Raw genomic sequence first — 19,696 nt, 5'->3', positions numbered from 1 at the left:
GTAAGGAACCTCTGGGACAACTTCAAGCGTACCAACATCAGAATTATAGGGGTACCAGAAGGAGAGAGAGGGCAAGATATTGAAAACCTTTTTGAAGAAATAGTGACAGAAAACTTCCCCCACCTGGTGAAAGAAATGGACTTACAAGTCCAGGAAGCACAGAGAACCCCAAACAAAAGGAATCCAAAGAGGACCACACCAAGACACATCATCATTAAAATGCCAAGAGCAAAAGATAAAGAGAGAATCTTAAAAACAGCAAGAGAAAGACAGTCAGTTACCTACAAGGGAGTACCCATCCGACTGTCAGCTGATTTCTCAACAGAAACCATGCAGGCCAGAAGAGAGTGGCAAGAAATATTCAAAGAGATGAATAGCAAGAACCTGCAACCAAGATTACTTTATCCAGCAAAGCTATCATTCAGAATGGAAGGTCAGATAAAGAGCTTCACGGATAAGAAAAAGCTAAAGGAGTTCATCACCACCAAACCAGCATTATATGAAATGCTGAAAGGTATTCTTTAAGAAGAGGAAGAAGAAAAAGGAACTCTTACCATTTGCCACAGCATGGATGGAACTGGAGAGCGGATAAATACCACAAGATCTCACTTATTTGTGGAATATAATGAACAACATAAACTGATGAACAAGGACTGATCCAGAGACGGAGAGGCTTTGATTGGACTGTCGGGCCTTGGAGGGAAGGTAGGGGAGGGTGGGGGCAAGGGGGAAAGATCAACCAAAGGACTTATATGCAAGCATATAGGCCTAACCAATGGACACGGACAACGGGGAGGTGAGGGGATGAGCGGAGGGGGGGCGGGGGGGGGGGGGGTAGTGGGTACACATATGTAATATCTTAATCAATAAAAAATATTTTAAAAAAAAGAATAATATACAGGGATTCAACAGTAGAGTAGAGGATTCTGAGAATCAAATCAATGATTTGAAATATGAGGGAGCAAAAAACAATCAAAAGAGCAAAAAGAAAAAAGAATCCAAAAATATTTAGATAGTGTAAGGAGTCTCTGGGACAACTTCAAGTGTACCAACATTCACATTATGGGGTGCCAGCAGGAGAGAGAGAGAGAGAAAATATTGAAAACCTATTTGAAGAAATAATGACAGAAAACTTCCTCTACCTGGTGGAAAAAAAAAATAGACTTACAAGTCCAGGAAGCATAGAGAACCCCAAACAAGAGGAACCCAAAGAGGACCACACCAAGATACATCATCTAAAATGCCAAGGGCTAAAGACAAAGAGAGACTCTTAAAAGCAGCAAGAAAAAAGCAGTTTGTTACCTACAAGGGAATGCCCACACAACTGTCAGCTGATATCTCAACAGAAACTATGCAGGCCAGAAGTAAATGGCAAGAAATATTCAAAGTGATGAATAGCAAGGACCTACGACCAAGATTACTCTATCACTTAGAATTGAAAGTCAGATAAAGAGCTTCACAGACAAGAAAAAGCTAAAGGAGTTCATCACCATCAAACCAGTATTATATGAAATGTTGAAGGGTATTCTTTAAGAAGAGGAAGAAGAAAAAGAAAGAGATCAAAAATACGAACAACAAAATGGCAACAAATACATACCTATCAACAATTGAATCTAAAAATCAAAATAAACAAATAAGAAAGCTAGTGAACAGAATAAACTGGTGAATAAAATAGAATCAGAGACATGGAAATGGAACAGACTGACTATTCTCAGAGGGAAGGGGGCTGGGGGTAGGAAGAGATTAAACAAAGATCTTAGATGCATATATGCATCACCTATGGACACAGACAATAGGGTGGCGAAGTCCTGGGGCAGGGCGGGAACCGGGTGGAGGGGAGCTATTAGGAGAAAAAGAGGGACATCTGTAATAATCTCAACAATAAAGATTTTAAAAATAATAATAAAAAGAAATAGCTTTCAGCTATCGTGGGAATGTGAGGTAGATATGGGCCCCAGAAAGCAGAGCTGGAGGAGAGAAAAGGGGAAGAGGGGAGGCCTCAGGAGCCCTGTCTTTGGGGCAAGTTTTTACAAAAAAGCCCTGAACACAATGGGCCCTCCAAAAGCCAGAATAAAGATGATGCTCTGGTCCCCATCATTAGCATTTTTTTAAAAATCCTCACCCGAGGATATTTTTTCATTGACGTTTAGAGGGGGTGGAAGGGAGGAGGGGAAAGAGAGAAACATGGGTGTGAGAGACACATATCAATTGGTTGTCTTCCACAGGAGCCCTGACCTGGGGCCAGGGGTCTAACCACTGAGTAAACCGGCTAGGGCCATCATTAGCATTGTGAAGAACCACTGATGGACAGGAATGGACGGCTAAGATGGAATACAAGGCTTCCTGCTGGCACTAGTCCCAGTGCCACCTCTCAGGCTCACCATCTATCCCCATCTTGTTTCCTGGGCTTCTGGGGCCTCTAATGCACTTTGCCTTTCCCACCTGCCACTGTCTACTCATCAGCCTCGTATGCAGGGTCACCAACACCTCTCGCTCCAGCTGGCTCGGAAAGCGCACAGTGCCTCTTTGGGTTTTGAGGGTATTGTTACTAACACAGAGAGAAGTGACAGCTGTAATTGAAACTACCAAACATGCTCATCAAAACATTTCCAGAATTCTTTATAAGTTCTACTGGTGTCACCCTTGGCTTTCACTAGATCCTATCATCCCAGCTGCTCCCCATCATCCCAGCTGCTCCCCATCCCTACCTCACCTCCTCTCTGCCCTTCACCTCCCATGGTCCTGGAAGCCCTGTCCCAGGAGCTCCCTGCTCCTCCTTCAGGCTCCCAGAGCCAAGTGGGACTCACCCACCACCCAGAGAACATCCCAACAGCTGTGTGTTTACTCAGCATTTGATATAGAATTGTTCAATAAAAAGAAAGAGTTCCAACTAAAGTAAAAATAATCCCAGCAGAGGTCTCAAATATTAAATCTTCCTTCTGGAACAGAAACCCTGTAAATATTAGAGTTTGCGCTTTGTGCAGTGGTGAGTCATGCGAGCAGTCAGGTTCCCTCTCAATTATATAATGTATTTATCTGGAAACTAAACTCCTCACTTTGGGTCTCCTACTTGCCACATTGGATTCAATCCCATCCGGTGCTTGCCCAGAACTTGTCTTATTGTTGTTCTCAGAATGGCTTAAGCACCAGCTGTATGGGCAGCGTTGTGTGCAAATGCCCTTGAGTTCTGTTTTGCCCTTCTAATGCTGCTCAGAATTCCCTCTGAGAGCTCTAGGTGTCAACAGGCGTGATCATTATTGGAGTCACCTGATACAATACAAGAAGAGCTGTCACACAGGCTGCCAAAGGGGACACATTATTGCCAGGTTCTGTGCCCTAAAGGAGGAGCCCAGGGCAATCCAGGCAGACTGCGTTTGAGCTCTGACAGCCAGGAGCTTTCATGAGGGCATCAGACGTTGAGAGTGAGCTGACTCCTCAGCATGGAATGAGGAAATGCCAGCTGCCCTCTTTGCTCAAAGTAGAAGAATGAGTTAGCACTTCTTTGGTCATAAAGGGGGCTTGAACCTATGCAAGAATAATAAAACTTTATCAGCAGCTGTCCAAGATGTGGCCTTAACCCCACTCAGAGCGCCGCAAGGGGTAAGATAGCAATGGGATTGCCATCCTCCTTGCTGGAAGGGTGCTGGGTCACCTTGCACATGCCCACTTCTCAAGTTGCTTCCAGTCTAAAGGAGATGGTGTGGGACCTGTCACTCAAAAATACCATGGCCTCTAACCCACCCCTTAGTCCACGAGGACCAAATGGGACTTCTCTCTGTTGATTGCCCTCTACTTCTGGAAGAAGTAGGCCTTCACCAAGCTTATCCAGGAGGATAAGGTTGGAAGGTAAGTAAAGAGAAGGTTAGGGGCTACAATGGCTTTAGGACAAACCCTTAATGTCCGAAAATGAAAAGATTTCGAATTCCCAGCCTCCTTACCCCCACCCCGGTTGCCTAGCTAGGGGGTTGCCACAGGCCCATTATCTCTTGTCTTTCTCTCTTTGATACCCAATCTGACCCCACTGACGCTCTCCTCTCCCATCCCTCAAGGTACCTGTCCCTACCTAGTAAGCTTCTGGGCTGCTACGACTTCCTAAGTCCTTTCAGGGCCTCTACAGGCCCCTACTCTGAGTGCAGAAGCATCACCCTGAACAGGCCCAGTTCAGTATGTTTTTGGGCCAACTCTGGCCTCAGGTACATAACCAAACGGCAGCTGCTTTCCCTCAGGGGCTGGGGGTAAAGGCAGGTGGGAATGGCATGGTCTTCGAGGCTCCAGGCTCTTAGGCCCTATTCATGCACTTCTCATTGGGTGGCATGTTCACTGGCCAGAGGGTATGTCTGGTTCTACACTTCACGGAAATTTTTTCATCTCTTTTTCTGAGGCCTCAGGGCCTAGTTATACTACAGGCCACCCTGACACACCACCTAGGACCAAAGTTCATTCTATTTCAAAAGCTTCCACATTATTTCTCATTTTCCAATTGAGGAACATCCACAGTCCTCAGCTATTTGCCAAGCAGAGATGACTGACACCACCAGGGTCCAATGAAGAGCCAAGCCTTCCCGGCTCAGGTTGCCCTTTTTCTCTCAGAGGCTGGGGAAGAAGTGGTTTCTTCTTGTGAGGGTCTTGGCATCGCCTACAGCAAACGGGCCAGCCCGCCCCCACTGAGGCCCACAGGGGAGCCAGGCAACCTGATGTGGGGCTCAGGAAAGGAATGGCGTCCCGCATGCCAAACCTCTCAGCCGTGCTTCTCTGCCTGGCCCTTGTTATCTGTGTTTGGAATCTGCTCTGTACACATCTATGTTCGAGGTTTTTGCGTTTGCCTTTGCTAGCAAAGCTCCTCTGAAATTCCACCTGGCCTTGGCCAACCTCAGAGAAAAGGCCCTCAGGCAAGCAGAGTTCGTCAGAGGCCAGATGCTGTTAGGAGACATCGTGGCGCCAGAGACCAAGGGAGCCAAAGGGACTGGAATGAAATGCTTAAACCTGGGTGACAATCCCAGACAGCTGGGAAGGGGCAGTCTTCCTCAGGAACACAACAAACAGCCTCACAGTACTCTGTCCCTTCTCCCCTGGCCAGCTGCCCGGCTCTCGCTTTTTGCCTGAATACCTGGAAGAAACTGGTAAAAGGATAAGGAAGAAGCAGGGCTGGCTCCAGCGGAAGCGGCTCATGGGGATGAGGGATCCTGGCTCTGGATGCTCACAGCCTCCTGGGGCTGGGGGACCCCAGGGGACCTCTCTGCCTCCCGTCTCAGAAGGAGAACGTGCTTGAATGGGTTCTTGGACCACAGGGGGTCCTCCAGGCGGCTGGGCATCTCCTACCAGATGGGGCAGAGCCTGCAGTATGCGAGAGCGGCCACCAGAGGGCCCCACAGAGACAACTAGCTCCGACACGCAGCCGGTTGCCAAGCAACTGTGACGTAAAGGGCATCCAGTTCGAACCCTCCTAAGGCCCCCAGGTTATTTCTGGTTTAACAGACTGTGGCACAAGGAGTGGCCTCAGGAATCCCAGAACCGCCTCTCTTTTAAGCCGAGAGAATCTAAAATGGTCCAGGGACCCCAAATCCAGCACCACCCTGGCGTCTGGGGGACTGGGCTACTGTCCCTGCTCCTCTGAATGCCAGGAATCAAGAAAAGAAGATAAAAGTTTCTACATCCCCTTCTGTAGCTCCACAGCGCTTGGGCAAGCTCTGATTTCCCTAGGGGCTAGAGCAAAGCAACCACCGCTTCTCCCCTCCCCCACCCACCCCTTCCAAGCACGGGCAGGATTAAAGGCATGTGACCTTGAGCCAGACCTTGAGCCTCCAGGCTCCTCCTCAGCTGCACTTGAGGGGCCTCAAGGGGTGATGCTAAAGCCCAGCTCTGACTTTCTGTGGTCTTGATTCTCTCCCTTTCACCCAAGAATTCTGTCCTTGCCTCAAATCTCTCCTCAGGTTTTGATGACCCTGAATATAGAATTCTCCCAATTCTTCCAATTCCAGATGGATAACTGTGACCTGAGAAACCAGACATGGAACCAAGAAAGTGAAGCAGACACAAGACCAGGGGTGTGGTTATAATGAGCTCAAAGCCTGTGCCGGTAAAGCCGGTGCCGTCTGTGAAAGGGCCTGGTGAGATAAGGTCAGAGCCTCGGGCACAGTCAGGGCCCCTCTGGCCGTGGCATCAGTAGTGGTTCCAGGCGCGTCTTTGGGTCATGAGGAACCCCTGCCCGCCCTGGGGCTGGGCTCTGACAGGGGCCCAGGTATCAGTCACTGAGATGTCGGGGTCTCTCAGGGGCACCGTGTCGGAGAATCACACAGGCATATGCAGCTCGTTGTACTCATCCTGGCCGTCCTCGTCGAAGTTTGGTTCAGCATCTTCCGAGTCCAGCTGCAGAAGGAGCGGAAGGTCGGAAGAGGCAAGGAAGCCAAGGGGTGCCCCCAGTTCCCCAGCTCCTCCTTGGCTAGCAGCCCTCGCTGCTCCCAGGCCTTTCCAAGCCTCACAGTTTGCAGGGACTGTGGCCCAGATTGAAGCACTTCCCTTCAGGTCACCGCCCCCTCCAGTGACAGCTCCTAATAACAATACCAATGAGAGCAGCTACCAGAGGTGAAGCACTTTCTTGGGGCCGCTCCCAGCTAGCTCTTGCGGTGTACTTCTGTAGACCATGTTTGGGTGGATGATTTGCAAAAAGATGCCCCTTCCTCCAGATGACAAAAATAGGGCTCAGATGGATTTCAGCACCGTCCCACCCCCACCTGCCCCTCAGCTATACGCTTCTGTTCAATGTACAGCCTGCACAGCTGTCTGCAGCAGCCTTGTGCTTACTTCACACCAAACCATCGTACTCAGTACTTCACCTGGATTAGTGCTTAAGCCTCACAGCAATCGTATAAGGTAGAATCTTCTATTAGCCCTTATATAGATGAAAGTGAGAGTTCAGGTTAGGTTACCTGTGTCAGGCACACAGCTGTCGGGCGGTACAGCAGAGATTGGAACCCAGGCCCCATCCACACTGGCCCTGCCCCAAGCACAGTCCCTTACCGCCTGCAGCTCTCTGTCCTGGAAAATCCGGGGTAGAAGGCAACGCCTCAGAGGCACCGTGAGCAGCAGCAGGAAGGGAAAGGCGAGCGAGGCCGCCGTGGACTTGACCACCCAGAGCAGGGCGATGCAGCCCAGCTGGATGCAGGTGAACAGGTGCATCCGCCACGTCTTCACCTGGGAACAGGCGTCAGGTCTCACCACACTCCCACCCACATCTCCGGGGAGTTGGCTCCCCAGGTCCCAATATATCTTCATAGTCATCCTATCCTGCCCATGTCCGACCCAGGGATCCCCTGGACACCCTTCCCATCACCCAGCTCCCCGCCTCCATGCTTCCTGGCCATACCTTGGTCACATAGGGCTGCTCGGGATGGTGTTTTGCTGGCATGAAGATGAGCAACAGACGCTGGGACAGCTGGATGCCAGACAGCGACGTGACCCCCATGTACAGGAAAATCCCAAAGAGCACGGCCAACGGGATCTGGCGCAGCACAGCCCCCATGACGATGGACAGGCCTGGAGGAGGAGTCACAGACCTACCTGACCCCTCAGACAGCGCTGTGAGGACACGGTGGGGAGGGAGCACGGACCATCTAACTGACCGGCTGGGCCTCATCACCACGCACAAGAGAAGATGGAGCAGGAAAGAGAACCAGGAAAGGGCACGAGGAAAAAGGGCTCATGGGGGTCAGGAAGCAGGGCTGGCAGGCAGGGCAGGGGCTAGACAGGCCACATTTGGAGAGTCAGAAGGGACCTGGCCCAAGCCCGGAGGAGAGCGCTGATTTAAGGCCTTGGGGTCCAAGAAGGCAAGTCTGGGGAGCGGGGCCAGGCCTTGCAAGGTGGGCGCTCTCACCCACGAGGCTGGAGATGAGCACGCCAGTGACCCGCTGCTCCCGCACCTCCTGGATCTGGGGCTTGTCTCCAGGCGCAATGGCGGTGCGCATGACAGTCAGTGCATTGACATGGGTGACTGAGCGGACGGTGGCAGCCGTCAGCCAGGGCAGCCCAAACAACCCACACAGTCCCCCCAGGGAGCCGATCAGAAGCAGGTCCAGGTGGAAGCCGGAGCCTTTGAGCAGCCTCCGTGCCTTCTGGCTGACAATGAGCCTGCAGAGAGCGAAGTGGGAGTGAGTGGGCCTGCAGCCGGGCCAGGCGCACACAGCCGGGTGGGGAGCGGGGTGGGGGCAGAGAAGAGCTCTCCCAGGATCTGCCAGCTTCCTCTTTCAAGTTCCCAAATTAAAGTTCTCACATTTAAGCAAGTCTGAGCTAAATTCCTTACACTGTGGATGTTTAAAATACCATAAAAGCCAGATGCCAGATCTCACCACGTTATTGTGACTTAACCAAAATGAGATCATGTGAGTGTCCCCGGGTGAGAGAACATACTGCCAGAGAGTTCTGAGAACTGTCAAGTGCCACCCTGCAAATGCCGGTGGCACCAGACAGATGGCACGGCCAAGCACCATAGGCAAAAAACTGTCTGTCCCCTTGCTGCCAATCCCACCATCCGCACTCGTCCGCCCAGGGTCCCCGCCCTCTCACGCAGTGATCTGTGTTTCCATGAAGATCAGGATGAGGACCAGCAGGGCGGGGACAGCAGCTGCCACCATCATCCAGGGCGGGAAAGGACGGGCACTGCCCAGAGGCGGGATGAACCACGTGCGCTTATGGGGGGAGGTCACCGAGAGCCCCGTGGGCACTGTCAGCTTCTGCGAGGCCAGAAGGAAGGCGGGGTTCAGGGACAGTGCCCCCCACGCTAGGAGCCCACGCAGGAGCTGCTCCCGCAAAGCCGTGTGTCCCCAGTACCAGGGCTCCAGGTAATTGGGGTGTGAACAGGTTTGAAGAAAATTAGTTTTGCATCCTCCAAAGTTGCTGTCCCTACAAGAGTCCGGTATAGGGCAGAGACATGACATACCTTCTCCCAGATCCCCAGAGCTGCCAGGAAACCTGGGGGCCACCTGCCATTCTGCCCCAGCCCCATCCCTGCTCCTCCAGGTCTTGCCTACGGGTCACACACAGCCTCAGACCGCTGGGTGGCCTCCTTAGTGGGACCACATGGCTGCTTCTGAACCCCCAGGTCACCCATCCAGTGTGACCCCCGCAGGGCTCTGCCATTCCACCAGGAAAGCTGGGTCCCAGCCCTAATCTAACTGCCGCTCAGGCCCAGGGCTGAGAACCAGCTGCCAGAGAGGTCGGGCTCACTCGCCTGTGTGTAGGTGTCTGTAATGGAGTAATCCACCAGGACCATCACCAGAATGGAGATAGGGATGCCGAAATCCCCGATGATGCGGCGAGCCTTAGGAGAAGGGAGCAGAGGTGGAGGTGAGGGATGGAGGCTCACAAGGACTTATTACTCCTGACCTCTCTTGGGTCTGAGCTGGTTCCGGAAGTTCCCCAACCTGTCTCTTTCAACCCCATGAGTGCCAGCCAGCCCAGGTGGGCACTTCTCTTCTGAGTAGACTTCTCTGAGGCTCTGATGGGCTGGGGCCACATAGACTTGGCTTAGAGCCAGAGGCTGACCTGGAGAAAGGGGCAGCCCCCCTCTAGAGTGGGGCCTGGCAGGGACAGCAGAACTAAGAGTCCCCCAGGGGCTCCACGGGCCCCGCTCTGGAAGCCACATACCTTGCCCCCCAGGAAGCGGCTGTTCCTGAACTTGCGCAGGAAGAAGGCGATGAGGAAGGTCCCAAGCATGAGGATGAGGGACAGCAGGGCCGTGTTGGGCTGGTTCCGCGGGCCTGGTGGCCCCTCAGTGGCGGGCAGAGCACTCCCATTCAGGTCCAGCCTCGGCGCCAGTGCCCCCTCAGGGGGGTAGAACGGCAGCAGTGGGTGCTCCGTGAACACCTGTGTGGGTTACAAGGCTGCCCTAGTGTTCACCTGGGCAGGTGGCCCTGATTTCATCAGCTGCAAGGGAGAAGGCTGTTCCCTCACCTACCTGACCAGGCAACAGTAACACACAACATCCAGCTACATAAGACACACACACACACACACACACACACACACACTCTACAAAAGGTGACCCGAGGACACCCAGCCCTTGGCGCTCAGTGACCACTTCACACACCTGTGCAGGTAAATCCTGGAGTTCTGACCAATACCCTATGGGTCTGATTCCTTCCCTTTCAGCTCAGGCCTACCCCAGGGTGTCCCCAACCCCCCACGCCCACACACAACAGAGCCCCCCTCTTTGGGCCCTCTGCCCCAATCTCCATGCCACCGGCTCCCATGCTCCTTGCCAGGATGCTGCCCACCCACATCTACACCTGCCCTGCCCCCAAACCCTCTCTGGACCCCTACCTTATAGAGTTTGTAGAAGGTCTCATAGATGAAAATGAAAGAAATGAGGAAGGCGAAGATCTCCTGGGTGAAAGGCGAGATGTACCGGACCAGGAAGCTGCCCTCAGCGGCCACCAGAGCAAGAACAAAGACCACCAGCCAGAGGCCAACCCACACCCGGCCGGTGAGGTACTCCAGGTCATGGGATTGGCAGAACTGGTGGCCAGGAGGGAGGAGTGGTTACCCACAGCAGTCTTCTATGAATATCAGGGCCCCATGAGGTAGGGAGTGGGGTGGGGTGAGGGGTAACTCCAAGGGGAGGAGGGGAGCCCAGCAGGGACCTGTCACCTGGGCTGAGGGGCCAGGGGAGGAGCAGGTGATCCCAGGGGAGCAGCAGGGCAGGGCTGTCACCTTGAAGAAGGCTTCTTCGAAGACCAGCAGTGGCCCTGAGAAGCCAACCACAAGCAGCGGTTGGGCCCCCAGCAGAGAAAAGAGGACTCCAAGCACAGCCGTGGACACGATCAGCTCAGACACTCCCATCAGCCCTTCGGTTTTCTCCCCTGGGGAGGGCAAGGGTCAGTGGGACAGCCCTGTCTGGCTTCTTCCTGGCCCCTCTTCCTTATCTAGCTTAGCCTAACCTGGGGACCCAGCAAGAATGGAGCAGCCCCCCAGAACAGTACATAGGGCCCCCTTACTAACCCCTTACCTCCTGCCCCTTCACCACCAGCTCCCCAAGGTGATCTTCATAGCTCCCCCAAAAGTGAACTCTGGAATCCCCTGACCCAGCAGCTCAGGATGGTCACACTGACGACTATCTCCTCTCACCCATAAGCCCCTAAAGTGATCGCTGGGACACCCTGTCCCAGAAACCTTGGCGATGACACTGAGCCCCGCCCCTCCGCCTCACCTAGCAGCCCCCCGAAGGTGATGGCAGGGCTGAGGGCAGCGAAGTAGATGAAGAGCACGGCGGCCACACACTGGTAGTGCAGAGCGTCCCGCAGGTCACTGGGGTAGTGCGGGTAGCGGCGCTTCACGTCCCGGACAAGTCCCCCAAACACCGAGCCGGTCCGCCGCAGGGGGTCATCTTCAGGGGTCGCCTCAGAGCCCCCCAATTCCAGCGACAGCCCTGGGGAACAAGGGGGTGCTTGAACACAGACCACCCCTCCACTTGCAGGCCCTCCATCCTTCCTGGCCTCGCCCATGGGCAGAGGCCTGGGTCAGGGGCTGGAAGCTGCATCCAGGACTCTGGGAGTCAGGACGGAGCTGAGGTCATGGACTTAGCTGTGTTGCGGGGGAGCATGGGGGACTCTGGACCCCAAAGGGTCTGACCTTTCCCAGGAGCCACGTAGCCTCCCCGGGTGGTCATCTCCACTTTGTTCTGCTCTCGCTCCCGCCGCTTCCTCAGCAGCTCCCGCTGGAAGGCGGCCACGGAGCGCAGCAGGTCGCGGCCCTCCACCTCCGACGGGGGGATCACGATGCTGCCGTCCAGGAACTCGCTGATGGCGCTCAGGAGGTCCTGCCGGTCGTCAGCCTGGTAGGCAGCCTCGTGAAACAGCTGGGGGCAGAAAAGCAAGGGCTGATCTGACCCGGGAGGCCCTGGCATGGGGCTTTGGGGAGAGGGGTAAGGACGTTCCGCCACATATGCAGGTCCAGTCCAGTTGTCAAAATTCTGACTCACAGGCCCTGCTGGCTGGCAAGCCACAGCCCTCAGCACTGCCCCTTCCCAGGGCCCTCTATTCCCCTGGGAGCCTCCAGGCTTTCCCACAATCCAACAACTACAGGGTAACACCTGGCACTGCAGAGGCCTCCAAGGCCATTCTGCCTGGACAGTGCCCACGTCCTGTTGGGAAGGATTTTGAACATCACTGTCCTATCCAAGCCCAGGAGAAGCCACAGCGAAGACCAACATAGCCAGCCCATTCACATCCAGTCTATGTCACATCCAAAACCTGGAGGTCTGGCTGCTTCTCCCTGTCCCATCTCCCCTCCCACAGCCCCAGCTCAGAGGGCTCCCTTTCTCCCCTCGGCCAACAGCCTCTCCACTCTCCAAAGCGCTGCTCCACCCGGGAGGGCCCCTGCACCCCTGCATCCATGGTATCCTGGGGCAGTGAGAGGGACAGGAACCAGGAGGGCCCGGGGGACAGGCCTGGGGTGCCCAGCCCACGGGCTGGAGGACCAACCTTGTCAGACATGAGGGTAGCGATGGAGCGCCCCAGCTCATGATAGTCGGTGCTGGTGTGGCGGGGCCCAAGCATCACGAAAAGGAAGCGGACCGGCACGGGGACCTCAAGCACAGACTCCAGGAGCACCGCCTCACTCAGCCGCACAAAGGCTGCTGCCGGCTGCTCCAGGAAGGGCACACAGCCTGGGAAGAGAAGGCCCGGGCTGGGCACAGGGGCGCGGGCAAGGCAGCCCGGGGCCGGTGGCTCAGGAACATCGTGTGCAATGGGGCAGGTGTGCACTGAAGAGAGAAACCCCGTTCTAAAGGAGACTTATTCATTTATATGTTTGTACATTTACCACAATTCACCAACAGATGGAAATTAAGGGGTGCTTTCCTCTAATTCTCACAAAGGTGCTCTATGGCCTAGCGTTTGTCCAAGGTGGCCGAAAAGGAGGGACGCAGGCAGAGGACTGGGGAAGAAAGGGCTGGGGATGAGCTGGGAGGGGCAGGTGGGGCCAGGTGGGGATGGGAGAGGCTCAGAGCTCAAGACCGGTTGACCACAGGGGAGGCACCCATGCCCCTGCCCCTGCCGCTGCCCCCAGCGCCCGTCCCTCCTTACCCACAAGCACCACAGTGGCCTCAGCATCTTCGGGGATCTTCTCCAGCAGCTTCAGGCTTTTCCCCCGGTGACTGTCTCCCCCAGACATATGGAGGGGCTTCTGAGGACGCAGAACTGGAATAGGGCTGGGACCCAGACCGGAGGCCGTGGCAGGCCCTCCCTTCCCTGCTCCAGCCCTGGGCTCTGCCCGCCAACCCCTGGACCTCCCACCCCAGCCAGGGGAAGGACTATGGATGATGTGCCTCACATCAGGAGGGGACCAGCCCAGGATCTGGACCCCTTCTCCAAGCCCCCCCACAATCACCTCAGCCTTCTCTTGTTTAAATGGCTCCCCTGGGTCTGCCACATCATCCCATTTAAACCTCCTGCTTCTCCAGAGTAGGGGTCCCTCGTGGTTTCCCCCTAAAGATCCCCCCACATGCCTAGCATGATGCCAGGCATCCCACCTTCCTGACCCACTCAGTGGCCTCCTTTGAAACTAGAACCCTCTCAGTCCCCCAACCCAGGGCAGAGGAAGGCGACTGACCTCCTTGGCATCAGGGTCGTGAGGCCAGAGTGGGGCTGGCTCCCCCAGGTCATCGGCCATGGTGGGCACTGCCCCATCAGGGCCATGGCTGGGGGTGGGGTGGTGATTCCCCATGACCGAGTTCACACTGGAGCTGGATGTGTTTCGGGGAAAGAAGCCACTGTCCTTGTCATCATTGGGGTGGCTGGGGAAAGGGCAAAGCAGGGGAGGCAGTTAGGAGGAGAGGATCTTGGCGATTGAGGTGAAGAGGAAGTGAGAAATGGAGGGCCAGGGCCTCTATCCCTCTGCCTCAGTGTAAGAAAGAACTTTCTAACGGGTAGTGCTGCCCAAGGATGGATCAGGAACCAGCTCCCCGTCACTTGGGTGCTCAAGCAGAGGCCGCAAGCCCCACAGGACAGCCTGCTCCTGTAGGGACAGCGGAACCAGGAGCCCCCTCCTGGGCACCCCCTCCCCCGGCACCTGTGCTTTAGTAGCAGGGTGCGCAGGACGCTGGCCCTGTCCTCTGGCCGGATCTGGTCAGACACAATCATGGTCTCCACCACAAGATGCGCGATGCCCGGCAGAGTGGTCTGCTCCAGGTCCAGGAGGGCAGCGCCTGGGGGCACAGTCAGAGGAGGGGACACGGTCCTATCAGACAGGAAAACCCGCCCCAGCTGCCTTGCTCCCCCAGGGCAGGCAAACACACTTGGGGAGCCAAGCACCCCTGTACCCGGGCAGATACACTACTCCATGTGGCCATAGCCCAGCCAGAGAGACGGTCGTGAAAATGGAGCACGGAACGAGGGCATGGCCCCTCTTCACCCAGGGAGGGGAGTCTACTATGCCAAGGTGCAGTGCCAGGGACCAGGGGCAGCACCCCACCCCTCAGAGCTGACAGCTGGGCAGGCAGTTGGACCCCACATCCCCAGGGTGGCAGCCAGACCGTGCGTGGGCCCAGGACTCCAGGGAGGAGTCCCCGGGAGGTGAGCAGCCTGGCACAGGCTCTGCAGTCTGTGAAGAGGGCATGCAGCCCAGGGCCAGGCCTGCAGGGCCCCTACCGTGGGCGATGGTCCTCCTGAGCTCCAGGAGGCTGCGGAAGGAGAGCGAGGCCACGTGGGGCTTCCCCCAGCGCTCTGTCTCTTCCTCCACGTCCTCCTCAAACTTGATCCAGCGCGCCGTCTCCCGCCAGTGGGGCTCCTGGCTGCGGTCCAGCATCAGCTCGTTCAGCTCCACAAACACCTGGGGCAGGCACCGAGGATGAGGGCCTGGGGGCCACCAGATGGGACCCGGCGCCAGGGCACGGCGGGAAGTGAGGGAAAAGGAGGCCCTGGGAGCAGAGGCAAGAGGAAGCTGGTGGCCCACGCCCGGGTCCTGTACCTCATGAGGCCTCCGGTCTAGCTTCTTCTTCTTCTTCTTCCTGCGCAGGATGGGGGCCAGGCCACCGGGGCTGCCCCTCCCGCCCTGTGTTCGAGATGGCTTCTTCACCAGGTGCCGCCGCATGCCAGGGTTGTCTTCCAGCCGGTGGCCTGCGGAGAAGGTGGGCTTGGCAGTCCCAGGGGTCTAGCTCCCGGCCTCAGGATCATGGCCAGTCCCTCTAACTCCCTGCTCTGCCCAGCCAGTCCACTGGTGGGCGCCACAGTCACCCAGGGGCCATGCCAACAGGACCACCTTGTCAATGTGGCTACTTCACAGATAGGAGACTGAGGCCCAGAGCAGAGGAAGCACTAGCCCAAAGCACCGAGGACCACTAGCCAAGTCACAGTAACAAGGCAGATCCCTACTCAGTCCACAGCCCCCCCATGGCCACTGCCTCTCACTCAGAGTGCCAGCACCCACATGGAGCCGCCAGGCCCCAAGCCCCCAGCACTGTCTCTGAGCCTCTCTCGGCGCCCAGGTCTAACCCCACAGGTCCTCGGCCGGGCAGATTCAGACAGATGTTCTCTCCCTTCCTCCCCGCCTGCCCCTTCCAGGCCAGCAGCTGGTGGAAGGTCAGCAGCCCGTTTACTCACAAGCTGGTCCCCCTGCCATGGGGCTCAGCTGGTCCCTGGTAGACTCCCATGGGTCACAGTCCTCAAGGTCCCGCACAAACATCTCCAAGTCCTCTGAGGCCAGCGAGTCTCGAGGGCTTTGAGCTGGAGCCCTCCAGGGGCCCAGGCCATCAGCATCCCAGGGCCCGGAGCTCAGTGCCCCATTGGGCTCCGTGAGCTCCAGCTGGCTCGTCATTCCCCAGACACGGGCTGAGGCCTCAGCCCTGTCCCCCCAAAGCCCCGGCTCTCCTGAGAGATGGGAGTCTGAACAGGAATGGTCTCTGTCCAACCGGAGCCCAAGATGTCCAGGCCTCTCAACTCCAACTCCCAGGTCCCCGGGGCTGCTCCCGGCTGCTTTAAGCCCCAACCCTGGATCTGTAAACACGCCCTCCCTCTGACCCTTCCCATCCCGCCAGCACCACTGCTGCTGCCATCGGATTGTTCCTGTCCCTGTCCTCAGGTCCTGGCAACTTTCCATGACGTATTGAGCTCAAAGCCCTCCTCCCCACCCCCGCCCACACACTGTTGTAAGGGGAGGAAGGCGGGGTCAGTGGTGCCTCTGGCCTGGGCACAGAGCCCCATGGGTGATGACAGGTGGCACAGAATCCAGGACTGATAAGATGGAAAGAATGTGCCGAGATCACAGCCAGGCCAGGCCAAGGGTAGTGGGTCAGGAGTGAGGAGGTGAGCCCTTGCTATAGGGAGAAGCAGGGCCTGGCAGAGTGGCTCAGACCCAGGGGGCTGGTGTGAAAGGGTGAAGAGTCTGCCCTGAGAAGAGGAGGGCGCTATATTGATATCTCCAAACATCATGTGGAAGGGGGGCTGCCCTATTCCAGGGGTGACTCCGAGGACAGAATCGGGTCAGAACGGCAGAGGTGTCATGAAAGGAAATCTCAGCTCTGGAAACCGAGGTAGTGAGCTCCCCATCACTGAGTGGGGGAGAACACAGAGCCTCTCCAAGGTCCCTCACAGGCTGAGTGCTCATGGGAGTGGGCCACGGGGGCTGCCGCAGGGTATCACTCACTCTTCATGTCGTCCAGGTCTGCAGAGCCCAACATCTGGGCCTCCGCCTCATCAGTGGGCACCTGCTGCTCTGGGCCACCCAGGCTGCCCAGGGCACTGCCTGGGCATAGCCGCTCCCGCAGGTCATAGCTGGCCGATGGGCTCCAGGGCCGGCTCTTCTCTCCTGTGACTCGGGGGGCCCGGGCCCGGGGACTGGGGGAGCTGAGGAGGCAACAGGCAGCCTTGGATGACAGGGAACCACAGTGGAGATAGACCAGGATCGGGGGTTCCTTGGCCTCCAACTTGGGGCAGGGCCTGGAGTGCCCCCCTGGGCACTAGACACAGGCTCCTCCTGGGCAGAGAAGAAAGTTCACCTCCACCTTCCTGCCCCCGTCATGCTGGTCCCCCCCTTCCTCCCGATCCCCCTCTTAGCCTCTGACTCTCTTCTCCTTGCCAATCATGTGGACAGACGGGGCACCCCTCCGTGCCTCCTCGGCCCCCCTCCTCTCCTCTCTGGGGTCAGAGGTGGACACACTCCCCAAGATCAGGAAGCAGCTTGGCATCTCCTCTGAGCTGGGCTGGAGGCCAGTACCTGACCGAGTGCTGGGGGCTCTTGTCCGAGCGAATGTCCCCCGAGGACAAGGGCTTGGTGAAGACAGCCCTCCCGGGGAGGCCGGGACTGTCATCCTCGTCACTTCCAATGGAAAACTGTGGACAAAGCAGACATGTCCTGGGCCCTGCCCCAACGCAGCCGCTCGGCCTGGCGAGGCCTCCTCTCTCACTCCGCCCTAAGCAGCCAGCCCTCCCTCAGGGCCAGACCCCTACCTTCGCTTTCTGTGGGGACCCTGAGGGTGGAGGCTCCACAGGCTCGGCCTCATATTCCCCTTCCTCTTCCTCCTCCTCTTCCTCTTCCTCCTCCACCCCGGTTCCCCCCTCCTCCTGGATGGGAGGGGTCCCCTCGGAGGGAGCAGCAGAGGTTTTCTCCTTCTTCTTCTTCCTCCTGCTTTGCCTGGCAGAGCTGGGCGGCACTCGCCGCAGCTTGTGGGGTGGAGGCAGGCGCACGGAGAGCGGGTGGTGGGTGTGATGGGAGGTGTGCCGGTGAACTGCGGGGGCAGGAGAGCCAGTTGGGACCCCCACAGCAGAGGGGGACCCCACACCACCCTAGGGACACACACCTTATTCTAGCTCAAGGCCTCAAGCAAGGGCACCTTAGTCCTTCCTCCAGAGCCAGACTCCCCCTAACATCTGTGTCCATGTCCTGTCATTGGTGAGGCCTAGTAGAGTGGGGGGCCGGGAGTAACAGAGGGGGCCATGAAAGAGGGGTGGTGGGAATGGGAGGACATGATGCAGCAAAGAAGGAAAAGTAGTCAGAGAGCTCAGGACGGGAGATGAGGAGGTGGAGAGAGGAGGGCCAGGGGTGTGGCAGAGCCTCGGGGAAGACAAGGGTCACTAAGGGAGGCCTCTGGCCCATGTCCCTACATCTCCCCTGCGGCTGGGACCGGCTTCCCTGACAGGCGAGCAGGCGATGGGTGAGTGAGCAGGATGACTTAACATGGCATAGTGGCTCAGCACAGCGTCCAGCACAGCGTCCAGCACATGATGGCACTGGGTGACCAAGCCAGTGTGAGCACGGTGATGGTGGCAATGAGGTGATGGTGGTGAGGGCGGCCACACTAGGGGTCCCCAGGCTACCCACACTCAAAGTCCCGCTCGCTGTAGCTGCGGCTGGGCTTCTCGGGGTCCCAGGCGGGGGGCTTGCTGATGAGATCCCCAAACCTGCTCACAGCCAAGGTCTTGCCCAAGTCATCATCCTCCTCCTCCACGTCTGGACTCAGAGGGGGCTCCTCCAAGGGCACCCGGACCTGCGGGCTCAGACAGCTCACCTAAGGACCCTGGACCCAGGAGCGCCCCACTCCCCCAACTCCAACCCTGGGTGGAAGCGGGGCGGGGACCAGCAGGCTCCATCTTCTACGGCCTCCGCTTCCAGGGCCCCAACCTGGGACCAGCGCCCCAGCTCCCAAGGCTTGGGGAGGCGGGGCAACAGATCCAAAAAATAGCAAAGGACGCCCCCCCCCCCCCCCGCCCCCAACCCTCCGCTTTATCCATTCCGCCCAAGATGGAGCAGGGGTGTCCCAGGGTCAGCCAGAGGGCGCCCCTCTCCTCCTTGGGGTCTCTCCCTCCTCATCCCCCATCCGGAAGCGTCAGTCACCTGGGGGAGGGGGGAGGCGCCCCCGGGCGGCGGGATCACTCCGTTGGCCATGGCCGGGGAGGCGCTTGGGGGGCTCTCGCTCACTGAGGGACCCGCGACCCGGGTGAGAAGAAGGGGGCGCTGCGGGGACCTAGTGGCGAGTCCTGGGGGAGAAAGGCAGGGTCAGGTCCTCTCCCCCTCCCGGCCCTCTCCCCCTCCAGGAGCCCCAGCGCCCAGGCCCTGCCAAGCCTGGGACACCCAGGGGCCCGCCCCGGCCCGTGCGCCCCGCCCCGCCCCGCCCCGCCCCGCCCTGCGGTACCTCGGGGCTCTGGAGCCTGCGGGACCCGCGCTGGCCTGCGCGCCCCATCTCCCTTCGGCTTTCTCTCCGGGGCCTGTCGCCGCGCAGGGCCAGGCAGCCGCGGGGCGCCCACGGCGGAGGCGAGCCGGGCGAGCTGGGGACGCAGGCGCCGGAGCCTGCAGCCCGCGGCTCCACCTCCCGCGCTCGGCTCCGCAGCCCCGCCGCCCCGCCGCCGCCGGGCCGCACAATGGGAGCGGGCGGCGGTGACTCACCCCGCCCCGGCCGCCCGGCCCCCACGCGCGCCCCCGCAGCAGCCCGCCAGCCCCTTCCCCGGGCGTCCCACTCATCGCTGGGGGTGGGGGCACGGCCCTCCAGTCCCACGATCCCCACATGCCCTCCCCCCACCTGGCTTTTAGCCTCCCCTCCCCTCAAGAGCCCCCGGGGGCGACCCCTCCGCAGACTTAAGCCCCTGCAATCTTAGGAACTGAGTTCACAGCCCCGGGAAGCACACGCCACTTCCAACATAGCCCCCCGATGCCTGGCTTCCGCCCGCAGGCACCGCCCAACATTTGACCTTGGCACTTTACCTCCCGCCCAGGG

At 58.0% G+C, this 19,696-nt stretch overlaps 1 protein-coding gene across 4 annotated transcripts; it reads right to left on the bottom strand.

The window, feature by feature from the left end:
* Positions 1 to 6,022: 6,022 nt before the first annotated feature.
* SLC4A3 (solute carrier family 4 member 3) lies at positions 6,023 to 19,310 on the bottom strand. Of its 4 annotated transcripts, none has more exons than XR_013996225.1 (24): positions 19,118 to 19,310; positions 18,820 to 18,962; positions 18,307 to 18,472; positions 17,436 to 17,713; positions 17,203 to 17,318; positions 16,633 to 16,832; positions 14,959 to 15,107; positions 14,640 to 14,820; positions 14,062 to 14,197; positions 13,603 to 13,786; positions 13,077 to 13,176; positions 12,474 to 12,658; positions 11,623 to 11,848; positions 11,201 to 11,419; positions 10,705 to 10,853; positions 10,315 to 10,509; positions 9,640 to 9,858; positions 9,224 to 9,313; positions 8,560 to 8,726; positions 7,871 to 8,124; positions 7,364 to 7,533; positions 7,018 to 7,191; positions 6,834 to 6,889; positions 6,024 to 6,366 (listed from the first exon to the last, which is right to left on the bottom strand). XR_013996225.1 is itself a non-coding variant. In XM_081095564.1 (23 exons), exons 2-23 carry the CDS (start codon positions 18,868 to 18,870, stop codon positions 6,289 to 6,291), a joined length of 3,687 nt encoding a protein of 1,228 aa, XP_080951690.1. In that variant the 5' UTR covers positions 18,871 to 18,962; positions 19,118 to 19,310; the 3' UTR covers positions 6,023 to 6,288. The 4 variants fall into 4 exon arrangements, 2 of the variants coding, with proteins under 2 accessions (XP_080951690.1, XP_080951691.1); XR_013996226.1 differs by having other exon boundaries at positions 10,315 to 10,377; XM_081095564.1 differs by lacking the exon at positions 6,834 to 6,889 and having other exon boundaries at positions 6,023 to 6,366.
* Between the last annotated feature and the right edge of the window lie 386 nt (positions 19,311 to 19,696).

The sequence above is a fragment of the Myotis nattereri genome, assembly GCF_964212035.1.
Source record: "Myotis nattereri genome assembly, chromosome: 7".
In the NCBI taxonomy this organism is placed as follows: Eukaryota; Metazoa; Chordata; class Mammalia; order Chiroptera; family Vespertilionidae; genus Myotis; species Myotis nattereri.
Note: the sequence above shows the minus strand (reverse complement) of the source record. Positions and strands in the feature narration are given on the sequence as shown.